Consider the following 25,892-nt stretch of genomic DNA (forward strand, 5'->3'; position numbering starts at 1 on the left):
TTCGTGTTTGTAAAGTTGACGAAAAAAAAAAACGCCGAAGTAGATAAATTGAGGACAAAAGTTGCAAGCGGCCAATTGTGACAGCAGGGGGAGAGCGCACGCAACAGATGATGTCAAGCGAAGGGCCCTGGTGGTCGGTGGTGCTGGATCACTTTTTCCGGGTCGCAAACGCCAAAGTGTTGCAATTTTGCTGAGGAGGACAATCGTTGTTTCCACAAATCCACTGCGGATTTTTTGCATTAAAACCAAGTAACTGCTGCCACACCCAAGAAGGACGCCTGCTTTGCCCGTTTTTACGACAATCGGCTAAAAAGTTAGCCACGGCCGCACACAGGTATTGTTAACTACTTTTATTTATGTATTTATTTCCTTCCATTTTTATAAAAAAAATGTACCGACATGAATGCCCTTTTTGGGGTGAAGTTTTGACAAACTCGCCTGCGACGCTGCAGCAGTTTAGCTTGCTAGCTTTAGCAGGCGGCTAGCTAAGCTACGCGTCAACGGCGGAAGTCAGGATCGTGAACGACACACTTGACAACAAAACTGTTTGTAATACAAAAAACGTAACCCAGAGAAAACATGGTGACTTATACTATCGTGAATAAAGTTCGCCCATTTCGTTGATAATAAAATATCAGACGTGAGTGCCAGCTACTTCCGGTGTGCGTTACATTGCAGTGTGTGATGACGTTCAGCAACCACAACGGAAAAGCGTTAATAACATGCTATTGTGTACGCTTTTGCCACGTCACCTTAAACAATGTAAACAATCACTTGCACGTATTGTACTTTGGAAATCAAACCCAGGAAGTTGCTGCCCACACACACACCTAACCCTAACCCACGTTTAGTGTTTTTTTAATTTTGCTGGAATATTATTTTTGGATTTCTTCCAAAATGTCATTACGAAGCATGCAAACTGAATTGTGGAAAGATGATCAAGACCAGGGGTGTCTAAAGTGCGGCCTGGGGGACATTTGTGGCCAGCTGCTAACTTTTTAACGGCCCGTGTCACTTTTTTTTTTCAATTCCCAAAAAACATTAAAAAGTGTAATAAAAGAGCAAACCGGTGTAATGTCATGAGAACATGTTGCATTATTGACACTGACTAGAGCTGGGCCGATAAAACAATAGCAAAATATATCGCGATAGACATGTGGGACGGGGACGGTGTGGCGCAGTTGGGAGAGTGGCCGTGCCAGTAACCTGAGGGTTCCTGGTTCAATCTCCACCTTCTACCAACCTTGTCACGTCCGTTGTGTCCTTGAGCAAGACACTTCACCCTTGTGTGTTATGTTCACTCTTGTGTGTTACGGACAGCAAAGCCCTGTCTGTCTGTTATTTCACTTTACCTTTTTCTGTGTTGATTGAGCTGTGTTGAAGCAGCAAAAAAAAAAAAAAGGACATTATGTTAAATGAAGAGTTTCTGTCTCTGATAGTTGATATAATAATATAAGTGCATCATAAAGCCTACATGAACTCCATGGTGTTCAGGGATGAATAGTCTCCTATTGCTATTGTACTATTTTTTCAGCTATAGTTACATTAGTCATTAGTAATGTAGCAGCCTAGTTTTGAATGGCAGGGTCCCTCCTATCACATGTTGATAAAAATATAACATTTACATAATAAAAATCAACTACAGGCTTCCCAAATGCTGTAATAAATTAAGTATGATGAGTTGACTTGAAACTGTTTAATGTTGCACTTTTAAATGTAGAAGAAAAGTTATGTAATTTCACTTAATCTGAGCAACAACTTGAGGCAGTTTAATGTTGATTAACGTGGGCAGAATTATTAGTGTTCCCAATGTTAAAAGGATAAAGCCATTGTTTACAAATTTGGTAAATAAATAACCAAAAAATGTATATTTTGTTGTTTTCTTACTGTACCGAAAATGAACCGAACCGTGACCTCTAAACCGAGGTACGTACCGAACCGACATTTTTGTGTACCGTTACACCCCTAATAGAGAGATATATATATATGTATGTATATATATATATATATATATGTATATATATATATATATATATATATATATATATATTGCCAAACGTATTTGGCCACTAGCCTTGACTCTCATATGAACTTGAAGTGCCATCCCATTCCTAACCCATAGGGTTCAATATGATGTTGGGCCACCTTTTGCAGCTAATACAGCTTCAACTCTTCTGGGAAGGCTGTCCACTAGGTTGCGGAGTGTGTTTATAGGATTTTTCGACCAGTCTTCCAAAAACGCATTGGTGAGGTCTAGAAGGCCTGGCTCTCAGTCTCCATTCGAATTCATCCCAAAGGTATTCTATCGGGTTCAGGTCAGGACTCTGTGCGGGCCAGTCATGTTCATCCACACCAGACTCTGTCATCCATGTCTTTATGAACCGTGCTTTGTGCAATGGTGCACAGTCATGTTGGAAGAGGAAGGGGCCCGCTCCAAACTGTTCCCACAAGGTTGGGAGCATGGAATTGTTCAAAATGTTTTGGTGTCCTGGAGCATTCAAAGTTCCTTTCACTGGAACTAAGGGCCCACACCATAATTCCTCCTCCACCAAATTTCACACTCAGCACAATCTCACAACCTCCAAACCCGGACTGGTCCATCAGATTGCCAGATGGAAAAGCGTGATTCATCACTCCAGAGAACACGTCTCCACTGCTCTAGAGTCCAGTGGCGACGTGTTGTACACCACTGCATCCGACGCTTAGCATTGGATGGATGGCCAAATACTTTTGGCAATATATATATATATATATATATATATATATATATATATATATATATATATATATATATTTTATTTTTTTATTTTTTTTGGAGGGGGGGTTGGAAGAGCCCGTAAAGAATGAAGCCTGGTTTGTTGCATGAACAAAGGCACTCGCGGTCTGGTAAACAGCCAATTGCGTAACAGTATTATCTTGCTGTCTCGCTGTCGATTTTTTGCATAAAGTGAGAAGAGACAGCAAAAAGAGTGCTGCAGGAAGCGAATAAATTGTGTGTAAAACCGGAAAAGTCACCTCGACATTATGACAGTTTTTCGGATTTTTTCAAACGGACCCTGGTCCCTCGCTGCTTTCCACTTTTCTTTTAAACCCTCGTCCGTTCCCTATTCGGATGTACAGAAAAAAACAGGTATGAACTAAAGTGCAGGACTTTATAAATAAAATAAATAACAAAATATAACAAATTTGCTATTATTAAATAATAATTTGGTCCAATGATATTTAACTAATTAGTGTATAACATAAATTAATTTTCATACTTAGATAACAGACCAAATTAGATGTTACACAGATCACATAACTTCCTGGTACTAAACCTACAAAAATAATTATTCTCAGGTTTCTCTGTTTACATTCTCGCACTGTGCACTATTTTGTTACACTTTATTAAGCATTTGTAACATATTCCTTTTAAGTTAAAGTTAAAGTACCAATGATTGTCACACACACACTAGGTGTGGCGAAATTTATCCTCTGCATTTGACCCATCCCCTTGTTCACCCCCTGGGAGGTGAGGGGAGCAGTGGGCAGCAGCTGCGGCCGCGCCCGGGACTCATTTTTGGTGATTTAACCCCCAATTCCAACCCTTGATGCTGAGTGCCAAGCAGGGAGGCAATGGGTCCCATTTTTATAGTCTTTGGTATGACTCGGCCGGGGCCACTTAGTAGGTTATTGTTATAAATAAATGATAAATGGGTTATACTTGTATAGCGCTTTTCTACCTTCAAGGTACTCAAAGCGCTTTGACAGTATTTCCACATTTACCCATTCACACACACATTCACACACTGATGGCGGGAGCTGCCATGCAAGGCGCTAACCAGCAGCCATCAGGAGCAAGGGGTGAAGTGTCTTGCCCAAGGACACAACGGACGTGACTAGGATGGTAGAAGGTGGGGATTGAACCCCAGTAACCAGCAACCCTCCGATTGCTGGCACGGCCACTCTACCAACTTCGCCACGCCGTTGTTAAGTGTTTAAAGCAAGTTTGACACCCACGATCTTGAGATTTAAGCGTTGAATGTAAAAAATAATATATATTGCTGTAAGAATTATTTTAACCCTATTTTGAGTGGGGGCTTTTTGGATCCCCGATACCTTTTTTAGTCAGATTTTTTTAAATTGTCATTGCTCCAAAAATCATAAAGAACCAAAAGCAATGTTTTTTTGAATTATTTACCATATTTTACAGCTTTCCACTTTGGTCATTTTTGGGGGGGGAATATTGCAAATTGTGAATGTTTCCTATGAAAAAAAGAGGGTTTTGACAAAAGGGCATAAAACATTTTTTTTTAAAAATCTAACTTTAGGTCAACAGATGGATACGAATTTGATCTATAGATATTTAAGCATTGAAATAAAATACAAAATTGTGACTTTTTGTAACACTATGGACTGAGACTATTTTGGGTCCCCATGACCTTTAACGTTCGCCAATACAGTATGTTTGTCTTACATGTAATACATAGAAGTTTGTGTCTTATTTTCTAAAATTATGTTGTGTATCGATAAAGATATTCACTGAACAGGTTAACAATGCTAACAGCAACACAGCGGCTAATCTGGGCGACAACTTCATTGTGGCAACTTTTGCCAGAGCGACTTTCTGATGGCCTTCATTTTCGACCCCTGCCTCATCAATAACACATCTCCGGAGTGGTGGCGCTTTGACGTGGGCGTTGTCATAAGACGAGACGTAATGCTATCAGAAGCTGCCCAGGCAATGCTAAGTGGAGATGAACTCCTGTTTGGTTACTTCATCATCAATCAATCAATCAATGTTTATTTATATAGCCCTAAATCACAAGTGTCTCAAAGGGCTGCACAAGCCACAACGACATACTCGGTACAAAGCCCACATAAGGGCAAGGAAAAACTTCATGTTCGGCAGCAGCAATCCCTCATGGCATGGGTGAGCCTTTTGGTGTGAGCAATGTGGAATGACATGCAATGCTAACAACACGGCCAATGGTTGCATCTGCGACCGTCAGGATGATCATCTTTTGAAAGAGCGACTTAACCCCGTGGTTTCAGCACATGGAAGCCCAGTTATAACTTAGAGGAATTACCCAGGATGTGACAAAATATTTCCACGTAGTGGTTGTGTTTTAGTTGCTGGGCAACGGCCGTAGCAATAACGCTTGAAAAATCCTCCGGGCCTAATTACGGTAATGTACAGTAGAACATACGCTAAGATGCTATATTGGGTGAATTGGGTGTAAATGTGACTATATGGATGTTATTTAACTTTTAGAGGGCTGTAATTATGTTAAAATACATATTTAGAAGGTTGTAAACATTTTTTTTAATTTCTAGGATAGAGGTCTTTAACAGGGTGTCCTACCCCTAGGGGGTCCACAGAGGTACTGCAGGGGGGTTGTAAAAAGGTTAAGATTTTTTTTTTTTTAATATTGTTTTTTGTATTCCCCCTGCAATTTTTTCATTAATTATACACATTAACATTCTTTTGAAACACTATAGTAGGTTATAAACACACTATCACTGTACCTTTAAGGCTTGAAATAAAAACATGAAAAATAAATATATTATATTCATGTTAGCATTTAATATAACCACAGATAGTTGCTAGCGATTAGCAGTGCTAGCTGCCGGTTAGCGATTATTGCACTGGTGGCCAGCTTGCGATTAGCGTGCTAGCTGCCAGCGAGCGATTAGCAGTCTTACTCAGTAGTATTTGAATATCTTAGTCTTGCACAAAAGCAAGGTACGTTTAGGACAAGTTCAATTTCAAATATCAATCAATCAATCAATCAATCAATGTTTATTTATATAGCCCTAAATCACAAGTGTCTCAAAGGGCTGCACAAGCCACAACGACATCCTCGGTTCAGATACCACATCAGGGAAAGGAAAAACTCAACCCAGTGGGATGACAATGAGAAACCTTGGAGAGGACCGCAAAATACAATTTTATACAGGATGTATAAGTAAGGCAAAGGTGTCTAAACTTTTTCCACCACAATACTAAAAGGTCTAAGTGCGTGAGTACCATTTTTGATATTTTGTAAAAAAAATAAATTAAAAAAAAGTACTAAAAACAGACATATTTAAAGACAAAACTTTGTGTCAGTTTTGTGTTGTACAGTGGGTACGAAAAGTATTCACACCCCTTTAAATCTTACACTCTTTGTTTCATTGAAGCCATTTTCTAAAATAAAAAAAGCTCATTTTATTGCTAATGATGAGAAATGATTGACAGAAAAAAACTGAAATGTAGACATTTTTTGCAAATGTATTAAAAATAAAAAAACTCAAAAATCACATGTGCGTAAGTATTCAGACCCTTTGCTCAATACTTTGTTGATGCACCTTCAGAAGCAAATACAGCCTCAAGTCTTTTTGAATACGAATCTATTTTTGGGCAGTTTCACACATTCCTCTTTGCAGCACTTCTCAAGCTCCATCATGTTGGATGGGAAGCATTGGTTTTCATCCAGGATGTCTCTGTTCTTTGCTGCATTCATCTTAGTCTAGTCGGGGAGGTGACCAAGAACCCGATGGTCACTCTGTCAGAGCTACAACATTCCTCTGTGGAGAGAGGAGAACCTTCCAGAAGGACAACCATGAGGGGCCAAATGGAAGCCATTTCTTAGTAAAAAGTTGGACAAAATGCACCTGAAAGACTCTCAGACAATCCCATCCATGCATTTTCTACCGCTTGTCAGACAATGATAAACTAAATTCTCTGGTGTGATGAGACAAAGATTAACCTCTTTGGCATGAAAGCCAAGCATCATGTTTGGAGGAAACCAAGCATCGCTCATCACCAGGCCAATACCATCCCTACAGTAAAGCATGGTGGTGGCGGCATCATGGTGCGGGGATGTTTTGAGTATTGAGCAAAGGGTCTGAATACGTAGATATATAATATAAATATGTGTTTTTTTTGTTTTTTTCATTTTTAATAAATCTTGCGAAATTTCTGCTTAGTTTTTACCAGTGGTGTGAATAATTGGGTACCTAATAATTCAATCAGATTCCTGGTGTGTCAATTTGATTCAGAATCGCTTCTCGATTCAAATCGATTCTTGCAATGTGTTAACTTTAACGAGTCATACCAAAGACTATAAAAATGGGACCCATTACCTCCCTGCTTGGCACTCAGCATCAAGGGTTGGAATTGGGGGTTAAATCACCAAAATGATTCCCGGGCGCAGCCACCGCTGCTGCCCACTGCTCCCCTCACCTCCCAGGGGGTGATCAAGGGTGATGGGTCAAATGCAGAGAATAATCTCGCCACACCTAGTGTGTGTGTGACAATCATTGGTACTTTAACTTTAACTTTAACTTTAACTTAAAAAAAAAAAACGGTTACAGGTAAAAAAAAAAAAATTATATATATATATAATTTTTTTATTTTAATATATATATATATATATTAAAATAAAACAATTATATATATATATAATTTTTTTTTATTTATTTATTTTTTTTAATACAAATATTTTTTTTACCTGTAACCCCTAAATCGATTCATACATTTCAAAAATCTATATAATATATAAAATCTATATAATATTATATATATATATATATATATATATATATATATATATATATATATAATAAAATAAATAAAATAAAATAAAATATATATATATATATATATATATATATATATATATATATATATATATATATATATATATATATATATATATATTTTATTTTATTTTATTTATTTTTTTTATCTTAGATTTTTAAAATGTATGAATCGGGATGAATAAGAATCACAATTCAAATGAGTCAATTTTTTTGTACACCTCTAAATTTGACTGTTGTGTGTTTTGATTTTAAATTAGACAATTTGCTGTAAACCAACAAAACTGGAGCTGCGGGCCAAAAAATGGCCACTGGTCTAAAACACTACCTGTACAGAAAATAAAAGTTGCATACGAGTTACAATTTGACCCTGGAACAGATTAATATGTCAGAGGTTTCCACTTTAGTGGGTAATTGTGGACAAATGTATTCTTTGAGAGTGTTGATGCACATTTTGTGGCAGACTAAAACATTTGGATCCTCGTACAGATGACACTTGGGAGCAAGGCGAGCCCAGTCGGGTATGGTCAAGCACAAGGACCCATTCATAAATCTCATGTCTCTTGTTTTCAGGCATGTCTGAGGGTAGTCTTGACACACAATCGGGGAAGACGTCAGCCGAGGAGTCTCAAGAGATGGCTTGTCAGGAGCCCGAGGAGAGTTTGAACAGTGGCTTGCCGCAGCCAAATGTTGACGATAGTGACGATAGCGCGTCCAGGGATGACGGGCTGTACGAAATCGACATAAGCGACGGTGAGGATGTTGAGAGCGGCAGTGAAGCCGCCAGTGTAGATAACAATGACACTGGGGACTCTCCCGAGGAAGGTGGAGATGATGCCACTGAAGCAAAGGTGACGTTTACCTTCACTTTGGACAATCAACCTGTTTGAGCGCTTCCTCTTCCTGTTGCTGAGCATTATTTGCTGTTCCTGCTGCTGTGGTGGTGGTCTCTCCTCTCTGACGCCATAATCTCTTTCCTCATACAATCAGTGGCGTTTCTAGCTTCAGACAGTGTGTAGTGGTGTACCTTGCTAGTGGTTGTAGAAGTACGACAGTGTCGCTTTTGGTGATCTTTTGTTGTATTCTGGTATTTCTCAGTGGTAAGTCTGTGTGACATGACAATGTAGTACTATTATCATAACTATGGTTTCTACAAAAAAATGACTCAAATACCCAGCATGGTCCTATCACACAGTCTTATGCTTGGCTTCTATGTGGGGATGATCCATGGTTTTAATGATGTAATTGCCGGCTAATCTGGCATTGTTGATTTTTAGCAACAATGTTTTGTATTTATCGTATAAAGTTATGTGTTGTTTGAGTGTGTAAGACAAAGCCAAGTCATGCAGCAAAGAAGCCCTTCTTCCTGCTCTCCGACACAAAATGCTTCCAACAGCAATAAATAAGAGCCATATAAGCAACATGATTTGAACTAGAGAAATTAGGACATGAAAATGTCATATCATGGTTATTCTGACCAAAATAACGGTATTGTTGAATGTGGTCCAAAAGTACTTATACACCGTGAAATCAGTTTAATTTAAACAAAAAAAAACATACAGTTGGACCTGGGCGTACAGTTGTGCTCAAAAGTTTACATAACCTGGGAGAATTTATGATTTCTTGGCCATTCTTCAGAGAATATGAAGGATAACACAAAAACATTTCTTCCACTCATGCTTAATGGTTGTGTGAAGCTATTTATTGGCAAACAACTGTGTTTACTCTTTTTAAATCAAAATGACAACTGAGTTAATTCCAAATACTGTAAAATCTGGAACTTTCTACATTCTTGTGGCTAATTATAGATGTAAAAACAATGACAGGTGCATTATACTAGTTGGTTATGTTTTAACCCATAAGTTTTGTGTTGTATCTTTCAATATTTGTGTGTAGTAAACTCTGAACATTGGTCACACTGAGGGTGGCCGTATAAACAACTTTAACACTGTTACAAATATGCGCCACACTGTGAACCCACACCAAACAAGAATGACAAACACATTTTGGGAGAACATCCGCACCGTAACACGACATAAACACAACAGAACAAATACCCAGAATCCCTTGCATCCCTAACTCTTCCTGGCTACAATATACACCCCCACTACCCCCCAAACCCCCCCCCCCCCCGCCCCCCAATCTCCCGAATTCGAAGGTCTCAAGGTTGGCAAGTATGCGCATTCATGTTCGTATGCAAAAAATGTAAGAGCAGAAAACGTTGCTAGATTTCTCGCTATTTGGAAAAACAATACTTGGCAAAACAGACTACTAGTGCTAAGTCTTCTTATCCTCTGGCAGATTAGGTGAGATGATGTGTGTTAAGAAACAGTTACATTGCCATCTGCTGTATGGAGTAAGAACGACAAGCTAAATTCAGAGACAGTCCCATTTATGTGTTTACAGCCCCAAATCTATTTGTAGCAGTCCAAATGTATTTGTGATAAGCCACCACAAATAACTGAATGTATAGGAAGCACTGTCGCTCTTAAATCAATGCCAATAGAAAGAGAATGTCAGTAAAGCATACACCGCTGCTGCTGCTCAGAGGAATTTAATTGCAGTCTAATGCGTGAGTGCGTGCAACGACCAGGTAACACTTTGCATCTGAGAGGATTACGGTGCACAAAGTCGTCTTATCTGCTATGGGCTGGTTGGATAAATGAACCTGTCAGCGCCTCTGCTGCCCTCCTGCCGGCATGCAGGCGTCTTATTGCCTTTTAAAGTATTTATGTGTTGCTCACATGACGCCACAACGGCAGTTAATGTGTTTGTCTCACACATAGGAATCCTTTTTTATTATCAGTGACTCTAGCCTTGCTTCTCAAGTCTTTGCGGTTCTTTTGCTTTGACTCCCAGACAATCAAATGGGAAACATTTTTGTTTACACACTGCGAGTTATTTAGCTAAAGCACAGAAACTGACATTGGACCTGACTGAGTCTTCAGGGTCCTTGGTTAACAGAGTAAACATGCCCCAAGCTGTCACGCCACCATCAACATGTGGAAGGCGACACGTATCTTTAACTTTTGTTCCAGGTGGGCGTTGTTTGTCCTTTAGTCATGCTCTTGTTTACGTCTTCAAGAAAATATGGATATTTTGAATTATATCGATCTCTCGATCAGTCCGTGTCGTTGCAGCGTCCACAAGATGGCAGCCCAAGGCAGTTGTGATCGGATTGTGGCTCTTAAGTTCTCCCTTCCCTGCTGGTAATCACCTTTGGGATGTTGAAACTAAAAAGGCTGGAATCTCTCCATTTCTCAGGAGAGCGCCATGGCGGAGGAATCCCAGAGGAGTTCAGCCGCCGCCGAGATCGCCGTGACCAGCAACGGCGACCTGGATGAGAGCCCAGGGAGTGTGTTCCGTAGGGTGAGGTCCTCAAATCATCTACTGCCACTACCACTACCACCCCTTGATCACACACAGTATTTTCTAAATAAAATAAAAAACAATATTTCATAATTTGTATTCAAAATTTCTGACTGTTGACTGATTAAAAAAAAAATCTAATACCGTCAATGTCAACAGCAATTTTTTATATTACATTTATAATAATAATAATAATAATAATAATAATAGATTTTATTTGTAAAAAGCACTTTACATTGAGTAAACAACCTCAAAGTGCTACAGTGTATTAGAAAAACAAAGATATAAAAAATAAATGAAAACTAGAACAGCAAAATAGTTAAAACTAGTATGCATAGATCTAAAAAAGGCTTTTTTTAAAAGAAGGGTTTTTAAGCCTTTTTTAAAAGCATCCACAGTCTGTGGTGCCCTCAGGTGGTCAGGGAGAGCGTTCCACAGACTGGGAGCGGCGGAGCAGAAAGCCCATAAGTGTCATAAGTGTTTGTTGTTGCGGGTTTGTGGATGCGAGGTTGCTAAACATTTTAACATTGTTGCCACTCAAATCAGCAGCTAGAGAGGCAGGAAAATGGTTTCCAAGATGAATTGAAAGTCTTATCGCATGTTTTAAATGGGTTCTTAACCTTTTTGACTTCTGGGTCTAACTTTTCCACAACAAAGGGGCCCGTGGCCCAATCGAATACTGACACTGAATTAGACATATTAGTTTAGATTTTTATGGTATTACGTAATTCTATCTAACCTACTTACAGTTTAACAGGATACACCGTGTCAAATGATATGAAAGCTTGTGTTAATCACAAAGACTATCTTCAAGGACTGATTACAGAAAAAAAAATTAAATATACTGCAAAAAAGGACTCAAAAACTGATGAACATTTTTTTTATATACAATTACACAGTGCAAAAAATAATACATTCTAACAAAATTAATAATAAGTAATATATCACGTTTTTTGAATAAACTGTCAATAAAATTAAAGTGCAAATGAAAAGACAGCTTCACCACTTTAGTCATAATTTTTGCACTTAGGAAATTAGGAAACTTCTGTACGACTTTAGCTCCAGACTTATTCTGTTTGTTTGAGGTCGGTAGAAAATTAATGGATGGATGTCGTTACTGCCACAAGTGGTGGAAAAGTGTATTACAACTGAGTACCGCAACGGCCCTTATGGATGACAGCTGAGAAACTCAGTGCCTCGAGAGGTTGGAAAGTTATTTATCGCACATTTTACTTTAACGGTCTCTGGCGAAAGTAAATGCAACCAATGGCTATTTTTTCAGCTTCAGTCATGTCGATGTGAGCAAGCCAGTCCAAGGGGTGTGGACATTAAAGGTATTTTACTGTATATTCATTTATATTTTATTAACCTGAAATAAACTATGTATATTGGTAATGTTATTCCAAAAATTAGTCTAAATAAAGGCCTGCCCCCGCCTGCAGGTAAAATATTGTATACATTAACATTAGCATGTAAAGTCCCTTCTGGATCATTAATAAAATTATCCCATTCCTGCAACTTTCCCCCAAATATTTTTGGCCAATTTTGACACATTTTCACCAATTGAGCGCGCATCAACTCTCTAATGAACACTTATGTTTGTTGTGTAGACAAAGCAGGAACAAAAAAACTTAACAATATATCAATTATTTATTGCACAAACGCCACAATTGTCATCCTCGGCGTAGCTCAGACCCACTTTCGGTTCCTGTCTACGGTGCTAAGCCTTCTGGGTAATGCTGTATACAGTGGGTCTGGGTTAGTTTTTGCCTCATCTCTCACTTTAAGGGTGAGTGAAGAATGCACTACCTACCTGATGATAAACCCGAAAAAGAAAGATGATAGGGTATTATCTGCACACAAATGCTACCTGGTGGTTGTTTGAGCACACTGCAGCTTGTCCTTCCTGCAGGATTCTTGCAGGAATGAGGCAAAAATACAACTTGACCTACTGTATAAACATTTACTTCCTATTTAACATATATTTGGGTATTCATTTAACCTTTTATATATTCAGGGAGAGACAAGAACAGACTTTCATTTGCAATGCTGATCTATTGAAGAGGCAGTATTTACATGTTAGAGATGTTGAAGTTTGATGATAAGCTCTCATTGTCTCTCATTTGATCATGTGAAAAAGTGCAATGTATTTATCTGTACAGTAACCTATTTATTTATTTATATATGCACCTTATTGCTTTTTTATCCTGCACTACCATGAGCTAATGAAATGAAATGTTGTTCTTATCTGTACTGTAAAGTTCAAATTTGAATAATAACAATAAATAGGAAGTCTAAGTCTAAATTTACCAAGAAAAATGAGTGCTACTGATCACTCTCAACAGTTCACAAATGCTCTTAACGTGCAGGGTAAATGTGTTGGAACATAAAGGAATGTTTAGAATGGACAAACACTGGTATTTCTTTCTGTAATTAAAATAAATGATTACAATTATTAGTTAGAATTAATTAAAACAGTACAAAGTATGTGCTGTTACTGTCATTTATTGTCTGCTTTTAGCCTTTTGTGGTGTAAAACAAGCAAAACATCAATAAAAAAAATGTTTTTAAATCCTGTGCTTTTTAATTTACAAAAACATTAAATTTTATTGAAAGAAGAAGAATAAGCCTCAAAATATTGCAGCTTTTGCTGCAACTTTCTAAAGGCTGCAGCAATCACAAAATAAGCCAGGTATGATACAACAGTGTGATCGCTGCATTTTCAGCTATTCTTTTACTAGATTTATTACAAGACTGTAACTATTACTATGATTTATTTTTGTAGGACTCTTACTCCGGGGATCCGGGAGTCACAGATTTTCCAGAGTCTTTCGTGCCCGCCAGCAACTTTGCTTCAACGTCAGAAGGCATTGTTGAATCAGGACCACACAAAGGTAAAACAAAATTTAAAAAAAAATCACTGTTAAATTAATATTGTCAAAGAACACATTTTTCAGGTCGCTTACACCGTATGAAGAAAAAAAAGTCCACAGTCTGCTTTGTTTCAATTTCTAAAGGCGGACGTCATTTGAATTTAATGAGCCTCTTCTCATCTTTACTCCGTTGTCCTCCACTGCTTTTCATCCTCCTCATCATCCTTGTGCCCGCTGTTAGAAATGCAAATAACAATCCCTCTGCGGAGAGGTGAGACGGCGTTGCCATGGCTGTTTTCCATGTTATCGTCAGTGACCGAAGTCGCCTTTTGTTCTCGCAATGCAGCGCCGTCCTCACGACAAGAAAACATACGTAGGGGTGTCTGTGTGTGGGGGCCCGGGGGGTTATCGGCGTTTTTGAGGAGTGATCCCTTGCGCTCCTGAACTTTGATGAATGTTGATTCTGACTATCTCCCAGGGTCAACAAGCCTCCCCGCGTCCCCCGTGACGCCTGTACCTCCCAGCTCGGCTGTTGCTGGCCGCCTGGCGCGCTCTTCCAGCGAAAGTCAGGCGGAGACAGGTACCCACGGCGACGGACCCAAGACCAGATAAAGGCCCACATAACACCTACTACCATACTTCCCTTGGGTTTCTTACCCCTTCTATTTCTCGCCACAGGCTTGGCTTTATTCCAAATCAAAGCTTTTACCTTCACTAGAGAAAATAAATATGATTCACTTCACTTTTTTCCCCTCAACCTAATGGCTCGCGATCCTTTGCACAAGACTGGGCTTGTTGAAGTAGTTATCTTCTCTGCAATGGCTAATGATCAGTATTTACCTCTTGGCGTAATTTCCCTCGATAGACGCCGTAACTTTTAGTGAACCTTGGGGAGGCAACCTTCAAACTTATTTGGTGCTGGTGGCTTGCTTGCAGCCTATTTGTCCTTGCCAAAGTGAGCTCAGAAACTGACTAAATGTAGCTAGAAATCACCCTGAAGAGATCAAACTACGTAATCTCCCTAGGGCGAGCGTCCTCTGCATCGGACATTTATGTTTTGCGTAACCAAGGTATTTTTTTTCCTAGACATGCATCTCTGACAAAAAATGGACCAAAAACAGATGCACTGAACTTTGGTTCTCAGCAGGATATTGATAATTAAGAATGATACATTTCCTTGTGTCATGTCATAGTAGTTGTTAAACATACTTTAACCTCTTAAGGCCCAAGCTGTTTGTTTACATGCTTTTTTTATTTCTCTTTGCTATTTGGGCTTATTGGACCCTAACTAGAATAAAAACTAAGAATCATCTTTTGATATGATGTACTTAGTCCATGAGTACACAAACGTGTACTTTATGTGTAGAGACATGCTCATTTTTATTTTTACACTTTTTTCCCCAAATTCCATTCTATGTTATACTCTTCTGACACCACCAGTATAAGTGTCCACATAAGCGGCCATAAGACCCCAATTCAGTAGTGTAAACAATTTTGGAAATAAGAGCTAAAAGGTGCTGTCCACGCATGTGGCCACTAAGGCCTTTAGAGTTAAGGGGAACTGCACTGTTTTTTGGAATTGTGCCTATTATTCACAATCCCTATGTAAAACAAGAAACACATGTTTTGTTTTTTGTTTTTTCAGCATTCTAAATTGTAAATAAGCATTAGTAAAAGTCAGCTAACAATGGAGTCAATAGGAGTCGCTCTATTACGCCTATAAAACGCTCTAAAAAACATCCAAAAACCTCCAGAATTGTAAAATATATATATATATTTGTATATATACTGTAACTGGCACATTCATAATAACATGTAATATTTACGCGGATTTCACAGACGCATCACAACGTTCGCCATTTCCTTCAACAATAACAACTGCAACTAATCATGGCAGACTTCATGAGAGCCAATACTTTGGGAGATGTGATGATCCAGAAACTTATATTTTACAGACCTGAATGTACAGAAGATAATCTACAAGTTTTAGAATATGCATGCTATACAAACCCAGCTTTAGTGAAACACTAAGCATCATGTAGCACTATTGCTAAGTGCTAAACAAGAAATACAAACTGCGAACATAATACAACAATCACTTACTGTACAATGTCTGCTCTTACTTGGATGCCGACTGATGGGATGTTTATATCTTCCCGTTTAAATGAAAAATTATAATCCGCACATATGGAAAAAAAAGGTTTTAAGTGTATATCCTATCGTACCAACAACATAACTGCAAATTGTTAGTTGTTTCTTTGGGACTGCTTTTGTGTACAGTTGGTGCACGTGTTCCCTGCTTGTACATACACTATATTGCCAAAAGTATTTGGCCACCTGCCTTTACTCACATATGAACTGGAAGTGCCATCCCATGGAATTGTCCAAAATGTTTTGGTATCCTGGAGCATTCAAAGTTCCTTTCACCGGAACTTAGGGGCCAAGCCCAACTCCTGAAAAACCAACCCCACACCATAATTCCTCCTCTACCAAATTTCACACTCGGCACAATGTAGTCCGAAATGTAGCGTTCTCCTGACAACCTCCAAACCCAGACTGGTCCATCAGATTGCCAGATGGAAAAGCGTGATTCATCAGTCCAGAGAACGCGTCTCCACTGCTCTAGAGTCCAGTGGCAACGTGCTTTACACCACTGCATCTCACGCTTTGCATTGGACTTGGTGATGTATGGCTTAGATACAGCTGCTCGGCCATGAAAACCCAGCGGTGAATATGACAGACCAGAAACGCCAGAAAAAATTCTCGGCCCAATGAGCAATTTTTATTCGATATAATTTAATAATATATACAGTATTAGTAAATATCAACATTTCAAAAATACACAATGTTTATGTTCTGTGAAACCACTAATAGTAACATAAGCTAGCCAAAGGTTTAAACAATGCTGTCAAACAAGTTGCAAACAGACTCTTTAATATAAAATCAACAGAAGGAACTGTAGTTTTTAAAAAGAGATGCTAACATCAGCATCCTCACTCAAGCTTACGTTTGTCTTGAAACGTGCGGTAAACAACGTATACTTAATGTTGTACTGTTTAATTTTTGCATATGTATCCAACATAAACTAGCAATAAGTCAGTTGACAAATGTGTCGAGGTAATGGTACACTGGCTTAAATTAGCAAGATATATTTGTATTGGTTAAAAAGGTTAGCTTTAAACTGGATGGCAACAAGTTTTCAGCATATTTATGAACAAATGTTATTCTCACTGTTTCGGACTAGTAATAGAGAAGCTTTTTAGCACAGCAATCGTTGCTATTAATAGCTTGTAGCATCACGGTACTTCTTGCTGGGTCCCAAGGAAAGTTACATAGAGCTTATCAAGCTGAACGAGACATACAGTAAATACATTTATGGCAGTTTTGGGAAGGGGGATTTTTTTTTTTCCCAGTCAGTTTCCGGGCTCTGTAATCTGTTATGGCTTTGATTGTGACTTTTACTACTACTGATCATTGTACTTCAATGTCTGTCTTGATTTAAATACTTTTTGTTCACCTGCGCCCTCTACCTGCCTAAATCTGTCTATATGTCACTCCCTAAGTGAATGATTTGTATTCATCTTCCAGGCCCTCCGAATATGCAGCCAACCAGTGGAGCTTTGGTCCTGTCAGATGACATGAAGAACCCAGCCATGGAGAAACTGGACCTTGTTCGAAAGTGGAGCATCAACACATATAAAGTAAGACTACTGATACTGATTGATTGTTTTGTCCTTCTACGCCAGCTGCAGTTTCAGTTCCATTGTGTGCGTCTACGACCGCGCCAGTACTTATATGGGAGAACCTCTTTCAGTGCACCAGGCAGATTCTGTCAGAGAAGCTGGGTCGGGGTTCAAGAACCGTGGATCTGGAGCTGGAGGCCCAGATCGAAGTCCTCCGCGATAACAAAAGGAAGTACCAGAACGTAATCAAGCTAGCGCAGACTCTGGCCACTCAGCTGTCGCAGGTCATGCAGACACAGAGGCAGCTCGGCGACGCCTTTGCAGACCTCAGTCTCAAGACACCAGAACTTCACGTAAGTGTGCTTATTGAAATAATTGGTGAGGTAGTACTCAGTCATATTTTCTATTATTCAGGAAGAGTTTGGGTACAACGCTGACACTCAAAAGCTTTTGTCCAAAAACGGGGATACTTTGCTGGGCGCCATCAACTTCTTCATCTCCAGTGTGAACACACTCGTCGAAAAAACCATCGAGGACACCATGATCAACATCAAACAATACGAAATTGCAAGGTAACGCCGACTGATATTGCATGTACAGTTTATTTTTGACCCGTGTGTAATGTTTCCGTCCTTCAGCAAAAGAAACTCCATTTAGGCGACGTTCACACTGCAGGGTAGAATGTCTCCTTCAGATTTTTTAGTTTTTGTCAAATCCGATCTTATGTAGTCGCTCACATGACCAAAAAACTGCGATGTCTAATGTGAATGCAACCTGACCCGCATGTAGACTGAAGCACGGACAGAAGTAATCATGGCTTCAATTCTAGTAGGTCCTAGTCCTGGTGCATTTGTGGCAATTTCAAGGATTTTGTTCAATCAAGATTAAGAAGGAAGAGGGCAAGCATTTTTGCTGCTCTGATGAGTGTGTGGGTGAGCAGTCGGTAACAGGAGTGGTGGAACGTTGACGTGAGTTCTTAAAGGGGAACATTATCACAATTTCAGAAGGGTTAAAACCATTAAAAATCAGTTCCCAGTGGCTTATTTTATTTTTCGAAGTTTTTTTCAAAATTTTACCCATCACGCAATATCCCTAAAAAAAGCTTCAACGTGCCTGATTTTAACCATCGTTATATACACCTGTCCATTTTCCTGTGACGTCACACAGTGATGCCAACTCAAACAAACATGGCGCATAGAACAGCAAGCTATAGCGACATTAGCTCGGATTCAGACTCGGATTTCAGCGGTTTAAGCGATTCAACAGATTACGAATGTATTGAAACGGATGGTTGTAGTGTGGAGGCAGGTAGCGGAAACGAAATTGAAGAAGAAACTGAAGCTATTGAGCCATATCGGTTTGAACCGTATGACGACACGACAGCCAGCGACACGGGAGAAAGCGAGGACGAATTTGGCGATCGCCTTCTAACCAACGATTGGTATGTGTTTGTTTGGCATTAAAGGAAACTAACAACTATGAACTAGGTTTACAGCATATGAAATACATTTGGCAACAACATGCACTTTGAGAGTGCAGACAGCCCAGTTTTCATCAATTAATATATTCTGTAGACATACCCTCATCCGCGCTCTTTTCCTGAAAGCTGATCTGTCCAGTTTTGGAGTTGATGTCAGCAGGCCAGGGAAGCTAGGGTCGATAGCTCGCTCGTCTGCGGGAACAAACTGCCGCCGTGCTACCGAGGTCCTTTGTCCCTGAATTGCTCACACACTCCGGCAGATTCAATGGGGGTCTGGCGGCAGATTTCTTTGACTTTATCGTTGGAAATGCATCTGCTTTGAGTGTCGCAGGATATCCACACATTCTTGCCATCTCTGTCGTAGCATAGCTTTCGTCGGTAAAGTGTGCGGAACAAACGTCCAATTTCTTGCCACTTTCGCATCTTTGGGCCACTGGTGCAACTTTAATCCGTCCCTGTTCGTGTTGTTACACCCTCCGACAACACACCGACGAGGCATGATGTCTCCAAGGTACGGAAAACAGTCGAAAAAACGGAAAATAACAGAGCTGATTTGACTCGGTGTTTGAGAAAATGGCGGATTGCTTCCCGATGTGACGCCACGTTGTGACGTCATCGCTCCGAGAGCGAATATTAGAAAGGTGTTTAATTCGCCAAAAATCACCCATTTAGAGTTCGGAAATCGGTTAAAAAAATATATGGTCTTTTTTCTGCAACATCAAGGTATATATTGACGCTTACATAGGTCTGGTGATAATGTTCCCCTTTAAAACATATAATTTTTGTTTGTTTTCTGCTCATAAGTTAACTATTTGTTTATGATGCTTTTCGCTACTTGATGACGTTTTGGCCGTATGAATGCGACCGGAGCGTTCAGACTGATATCACATCGCATATATACAGTACAGGCCAAAAGTTTGGACACACCTTCTCATTCAATGGGTTTTCTTTATTTTCATGACTATTTACATTGTAGATTGTCACTGAAGGCATCAAAACTATGAATGAACACATGTGGAGTTATGTACTTCACAAAAAAAGGTGAAATAACTTAAAACATGTTTTATATTCTAGTTTCTTCAAAATAGCCACCCTTTGCTATGATTACTGCTTTGCACACTCTTGGCATTCTATCGATGAGCTTCAAGAGGTAGTCACCTGAAATGGTTTTCACTTCACAGGTGTCATAGTTTTGAAAACGCATTGAAATGAAAAGGTGTGTCCAAACTTATGGCCTGTACTGTATCTGATTTAAGCCTTGTTCCCACTGCAGGTTGTATTACGATTTTTTTGGTCCATATGCGACCTGTATCGGATTTTTTCATGTCCATGTGAACAGTGCAATTCAGAATTTTTCATATCCGACCAAGAACTCTTTCGTATGTGGAAATAAATCGTGTATATATATATATATATATATATGCGATGCATCGTCAATTTGAATGCTTTCATCAAACCACAATGTCACCAAAAAAGCGACAAGCGTCAAACTTATTCGCCAAAATACAGTTATAAAATAAATGGTTGACAACAGACAGGTGAGAATAATATGTTTTAGGAACTCACCTGAAACATCCACCACTCTTGTCTTCGACTGCTCACCCACATACACGCTTTTCAAGCAGACTTTGAAGCAAAATATCCTGTAAAACTGCGGGGGTCAAAATACTTGTCCTCTTCTTTCTTAATCGTCTTTGCGCAATTATTCGATTCAGGTTCATGTTGACTTCGATTGCACAAAATCCTTGAAATTGCCAAAAATGCGCCTGTACGGAGTGACTTAAATTTAAAGCCATTTTTACCTGTAAACAGGGCAGTGCGTGCCACGTCATGTCTGCATTAGGGTCAGATTGCATTCACATTAGAAATCAAATTTTTTTAGTAATGTGAACTGGGGCTGCAACTAACAATTATTTTGATAGTCTATTAGTAAACGTTTATCTTAACAATTAGTCCGCTAATCAGATAATAAAGCGTACACATATTTATTGGCTCTAATTTTTTCGACTTCTAAATGCTGCTTAGGTTATTTTAGGGATTTGGATAGGAACAACAAAGATGTCTAATTCGTTTATAAATATTTATGTATACTGTAACTGTGCTGCTCATTCAGCTGTTGCAAAAACCATCAACAAAACACACAATATAGCTTCCTCAAAAAGAAAAGCATTTTGTGATATTTAAAAAGCTGCACACTTGTATACTGACTATTGATTAACTCTTGGCAGATTTACCACTTTAACTGACTCAATGTGTTGAGTTTTATATTTAATTATTTCTAAAAATGTTGGCTATATATAGATTGTATATTTAATTACCGTATTTTTCGGACTATAAGTCGCAGTTTCTTTTGCATAGTTTGGCCGGGCTCCAGTGCGACTTATATCTTTATATATGTTTTTTTTCTTCTTTATTATGCATTTTTGGAAGGTGCGACTTATAGTAAGGTGCGACTTATACTCCGAAAAATACGGTATATGATAGCGCCGCATTGGTGTGTGTGTCTCTCTCTGTCTTTGTCTCTGTCTCTCTCTCTCTCTCTCTCTCTCTGTCTCTCTCTCTCTCGCTGTCTCTCGCACCGCTTGATGGATTGTCGGCCCATTACGGCGACCATAGTCAGAGATACAAGTACTACTATGGTGTGTGTGTATAAGGACCGCAAAATGGCACGCATTAGCAGTCATAATATCTGCAGTTTTGTTTCACAATATTATACAAAACCAACTTTTCTTACCTTCTGGTACCTGCTGATGTGTATTTGAGATCTGCATAAGTCCTGAAAATTTGCGCACGTCCGCCATTGTAGTCTGTGCCGATACTGTAGTCAATAAGCTTCTTCTTTTTCGCTATCTTCTTATGGGACATTCATCCTCTGCTGTTGCCATTTATAATATAAAGTAGCATAATGTTCTAACTCATATCTCGATATGGAAGCGCTTAAAACTACCGGTGTAGTGGGTTTACATAATTCAACCACGGAACGTTTTTTCACTAGTGAGCCACGGATGAGGAGATGCTGCTCCGTTGTTGATTTAAGTAAATTCTGAATCTCATTAAAACAGTTAGCTCCATCTCTTGACACTTCTTCCACTCCCGTCCTTGCATGCTACACCGCTACAACAAAGATGACGGGGTGAAGACGCTGCCGAAGGTGAGCCACGTGAATAAGACCGCCGACAAAACGATGCATCCTGAAGCGACTGTCAGAAAGCGGCTTGAAGATCTGTAAAACATAATCAAGGCAACATTTTGACCAAATAAACACCATTACATGTTATGTAGATCACAAGGAAATGTTTTACATTTAGAAAAAAATCATAATATGACCCCTTTAATGCGCCTTTTGTATGAAAATAGACCCGCTCATCGGCAGTGTGCCTTTTAACCTGGTGCGCCCTATGGTCCAGAAAATATTGTATATCGTTTGATCTCTAATGCAGTTAGAGTAAAAGTTGCATAATTAATGAGATATTACCAGGTTTTCTTGAATTTAGCTATCAGCGTACTTGCCAACCTTAAGACCTCCGAATTTGGGAGATGGGGGGGTATATATTTTCAAGTATTTAATGAATGAGTATATCCGTTTGGCCACCGTGTTCAATGGAAAAGTCTGATCTACAAAATTTGCAGGCAGCATACCCCTTCCTCTTCGAGCTGTCCTGGATGAACAAAAATTATTTTTTCCAATCATTTTGGAACTTGCAAGCGTACTTCTTCTTCTTACTCGTCGTCGCCATGTCTGTCTCTTCTTCGTTCTTCTGCTTCTTCTCTGTTATGTTTTTGGACATTACTACTTGCCGTAGTTTTGAAGCAATGCATGATGGGAATCCGGATGTTGTGTGTCAGTGTATTATCGTGCCGGCTTGAATAAACACACGCTGAGAAATAGCTCCGTGCATGCCTACTTTATGGGTTATAGATAAACCTATGGATAACGGAGACATATATAATAGTCCAGTGACGTGCGGTGAGGTTCATGACTGGTGAGGCACTGACTTCATCACAGTCAGATTTACAAACATATGAACCCTAAAGAGTATCTTATTCACCATTTGATTGGCAGCAGTTAACGGGTTATGTTTAAAAGCTCAAACCAGCATATTTCCCTGCTTGGCACTCAGCATCAAGGGTTGGAATTGGGGGTTTAATCACCAAAAATTATTCCCGGGCGCGGCGCCGCTGCTGCCCACTGCTCCCCTCACATCCCAGGGGGTGATCAAGGGGATGGGTCAAATGCAGAGGACAAATTTCACCACACCTAGTATGTGTGTGACAATCATTGCTACTTTAACTTAACTTTAACTTTACACATACAAACTGTAGCACACAAAAAAGCACATTTAATAAAAAAACGTTATTATGGTCTTACCTTTACTTATAAGTGCGGGAACAGTGGTGTTCGTGTTGGAGGAGTTGTGAATGAATGAAATATGAAATCCGTGCTGCAGTCTGCAGGTGTACCTAATGTTGTGTCCCTGCAGTCGTTCACGGCTCCTCCGGCGCGAGCAATGTTGTTTTTGCACTTTTTGGCTTCTTGTTAAGTGACTTTTTTTGGGTGGATTCGGTCTTGCACGTGGAGGGTTTGGGTGTGGGCTTTGGTTGGTGTGGCGCTCCCGTCGGGGGGTGCAGTCTGCGGCGGAGGTGCAATAACCGGCACCAGGAGGCGGGATTACGCGAGCCTCACACAGTGCGTCTTCGCAGCAGTTTTATGATCGCTCAGCACAAGAAATATGTTACACACATACAGTTGTTGACAAAATACACTGTACATTATATACCTCAGCTAACTAAACTATGGAAATGTATAATATAATTCATATAGCAATACGATCTCACTGCACAGCAGACCAGCAGTTAGCCGAGTCGTTGCGCAATCCATGTTGAGGCACAACTGAGTGACGTGCCTCAACTGGCTGCTGATCACCGCACCGTCTCTTCTCAGTATTTGAACGGCAAATGTGAAAATTCAGCGATTTTGAATAAAAATAATCTAAAACTGGCGAAGTTAAACGGAAAATAACTTTATAGTATAATCACTGGATACATATAACAATTTAATTTTTTTTCTTTTTACATTTTTTTTCTTTCCATGATGTCAGGTGAGGCCCTGCCTCACCTGCCTCCAGTGACCGCACGTCACTGTACGGTAATAGTCTCCTTTTCAGGTGAGAGAGGACGCTAAAGGCAGTGCTTTTAAGGCACGCCCCCAATATTGATGTCCGGGTGGAAATCGGGAGAATGGTTGCCCCGGGGGATTTTCGGGAGGGGCACTGAAATTCGGGACTCTCCCGATAAAATCGGGAGGGTTGGCAAGTATGGCTATCAGGGGCATTGAAATTTCAGGAGGACAAAGAATATCTAACGTTAAAAATTGTGAATTGATGAGATTGTCGTCAGAGTTCGCAGCGTAAACTTCAAGTTTCTCTGCAAACTCCCGCCAGGGTGGAGTACGACGCGTACCGCACGGACTTGGAAGAGCTCAATTTGGGCCCCCGCGACACCACCAGCATGCCCAAGATCGAACAGTCGCAGCAGATGTTCCAGACCTACCGCGAGAAGTACGAGAAGATGCGAAACGACGTCTGCGTCAAGCTCAAGTTCCTGGAAGAGAACAAGGTCGGTGAAGAAAGCACTCGTTTTGTCCCCGCTCTCCATTCAAGCATCGCTTATCAGATCTGACCGTTTTTGTTGTTGTTGTTTCGTTTTATCTCCCTCAGGTGAAGGTATTGCACAACCAGCTGATCCTGTTCCACAACGCCATCTCCGCCTACTACTCTGGCAACCAGCAGCAGCTGGAACAAACACTCCAGCAGTTCCACATCAAGTTGAAAATGCCCGGTGGGGACCAGCCATCTTGGCTCGAGGGACACTAAGACGACAAATTTGTCCAAACTATAACTGAAACTACAGGGACCAGCACCCCTCAACTCTCCTGTCATGATGGCCTTTCAAACGTTGGCAATTGTAAATCTTTCTAAGGAAGATTTTCCTGTGGGGGGAGAGCAAAAACAAAGCTCGAATCAATTTCACTAATATACAATCTTGGGAATTGCACTTTGATCTTGTTTGACAAATTGGTTGAACGGCAGGAAAATGCCTCATCAAATGCCTTTTTACGATCCAGCGTATGAATGTCATCGCCCAGCAAGGCGTACGAGTTGTGTCTGGATCGAAATATTTCTCCTTTTAGTTGAGACAATTCTTAACATTCCACACAATTCTTCTACAACCTGACCTCTCTTGGCCCTCGCGGTAATTCATCGGAAAACGGTCAGTTAAATTTACGGTCCATTGTGGCAGTAAACCACTCATGTTTAGTTTTATCGGTAAAACAACAATCTCTGTATACAAAGAAAATATATATTTTGAGATACAGTGCAGGCCAAAAGTTTGGACACGCCTTCTCATTCAATGCACGTTTTCTTTATTTTCATGACTATTTACATTGTAGATTGTCACTGAAGGCATCAAAACTATGAATGAACACATGTGGAGTTATGTACTTAACAAAAAAAAGGTGAAATAACCGAAAACATGTTTTATATTCTAGTTTCTTCAAAATAGCCACCCTTTGCTCTGATTACTGCTTTGCACACTCTTGGCATTCTCTCGATGAGCTTCAAGTACACCTTTTGAAGAGAAAACCATTTCAGGTGACTACCTCTTGAAGCTCATCGAGAGAATGCCAAGAGTGTGCAAAGCAGTAATAAGAGCAAAGGGTGGCTATTTTGAAGAAACTAGAATATAAAGCATGTTTTCAGTTATTTCACCTTTTTTTTTTTTTGTTAAGTACATAACTCCACATGTGTTCATTCATAGTTTTGATGCCTTCAGTGACAATCTACAATGTAAATACCGTATTTTTCGGAGTATAAGTCGCACCTGCCGAAAATGCATAATAAAGAAGGAAAAAAACATATATAA

At 39.7% G+C, this 25,892-nt stretch overlaps 1 protein-coding gene across 3 annotated transcripts; it reads left to right on the forward strand.

The window, feature by feature from the left end:
- Window positions 1–6: 6 nt before the first annotated feature.
- On the forward strand, window positions 7–25,457 carry arfip1 (ADP-ribosylation factor interacting protein 1 (arfaptin 1)). 3 transcript variants are annotated; one of them, XM_061984132.2, is made up of 10 exons: window positions 16–334; window positions 8,137–8,414; window positions 10,828–10,932; window positions 13,718–13,826; window positions 14,284–14,385; window positions 17,394–17,506; window positions 17,620–17,841; window positions 17,903–18,060; window positions 24,410–24,584; window positions 24,686–25,457. In XM_061984132.2, the coding sequence occupies exons 2-10, from the start codon at window positions 8,139–8,141 to the stop codon at window positions 24,839–24,841; spliced, it is 1,416 nt and encodes a 471-aa protein (XP_061840116.1). In that variant the 5' UTR covers window positions 16–334; window positions 8,137–8,138; the 3' UTR covers window positions 24,842–25,457. The 3 variants fall into 3 exon arrangements, with proteins under 3 accessions (XP_061840117.1, XP_061840116.1, XP_061840118.1); XM_061984133.2 differs by lacking the exon at window positions 14,284–14,385 and having other exon boundaries at window positions 7–334; XM_061984134.2 differs by lacking the exon at window positions 8,137–8,414 and having other exon boundaries at window positions 17–334.
- The last annotated feature ends 435 nt before the right edge of the window (window positions 25,458–25,892 follow it).

Source organism: Nerophis lumbriciformis, linkage group LG25 (genome assembly GCF_033978685.3).
Source record: "Nerophis lumbriciformis linkage group LG25, RoL_Nlum_v2.1, whole genome shotgun sequence".
Taxonomy (NCBI): domain Eukaryota; kingdom Metazoa; phylum Chordata; class Actinopteri; order Syngnathiformes; family Syngnathidae; genus Nerophis; species Nerophis lumbriciformis.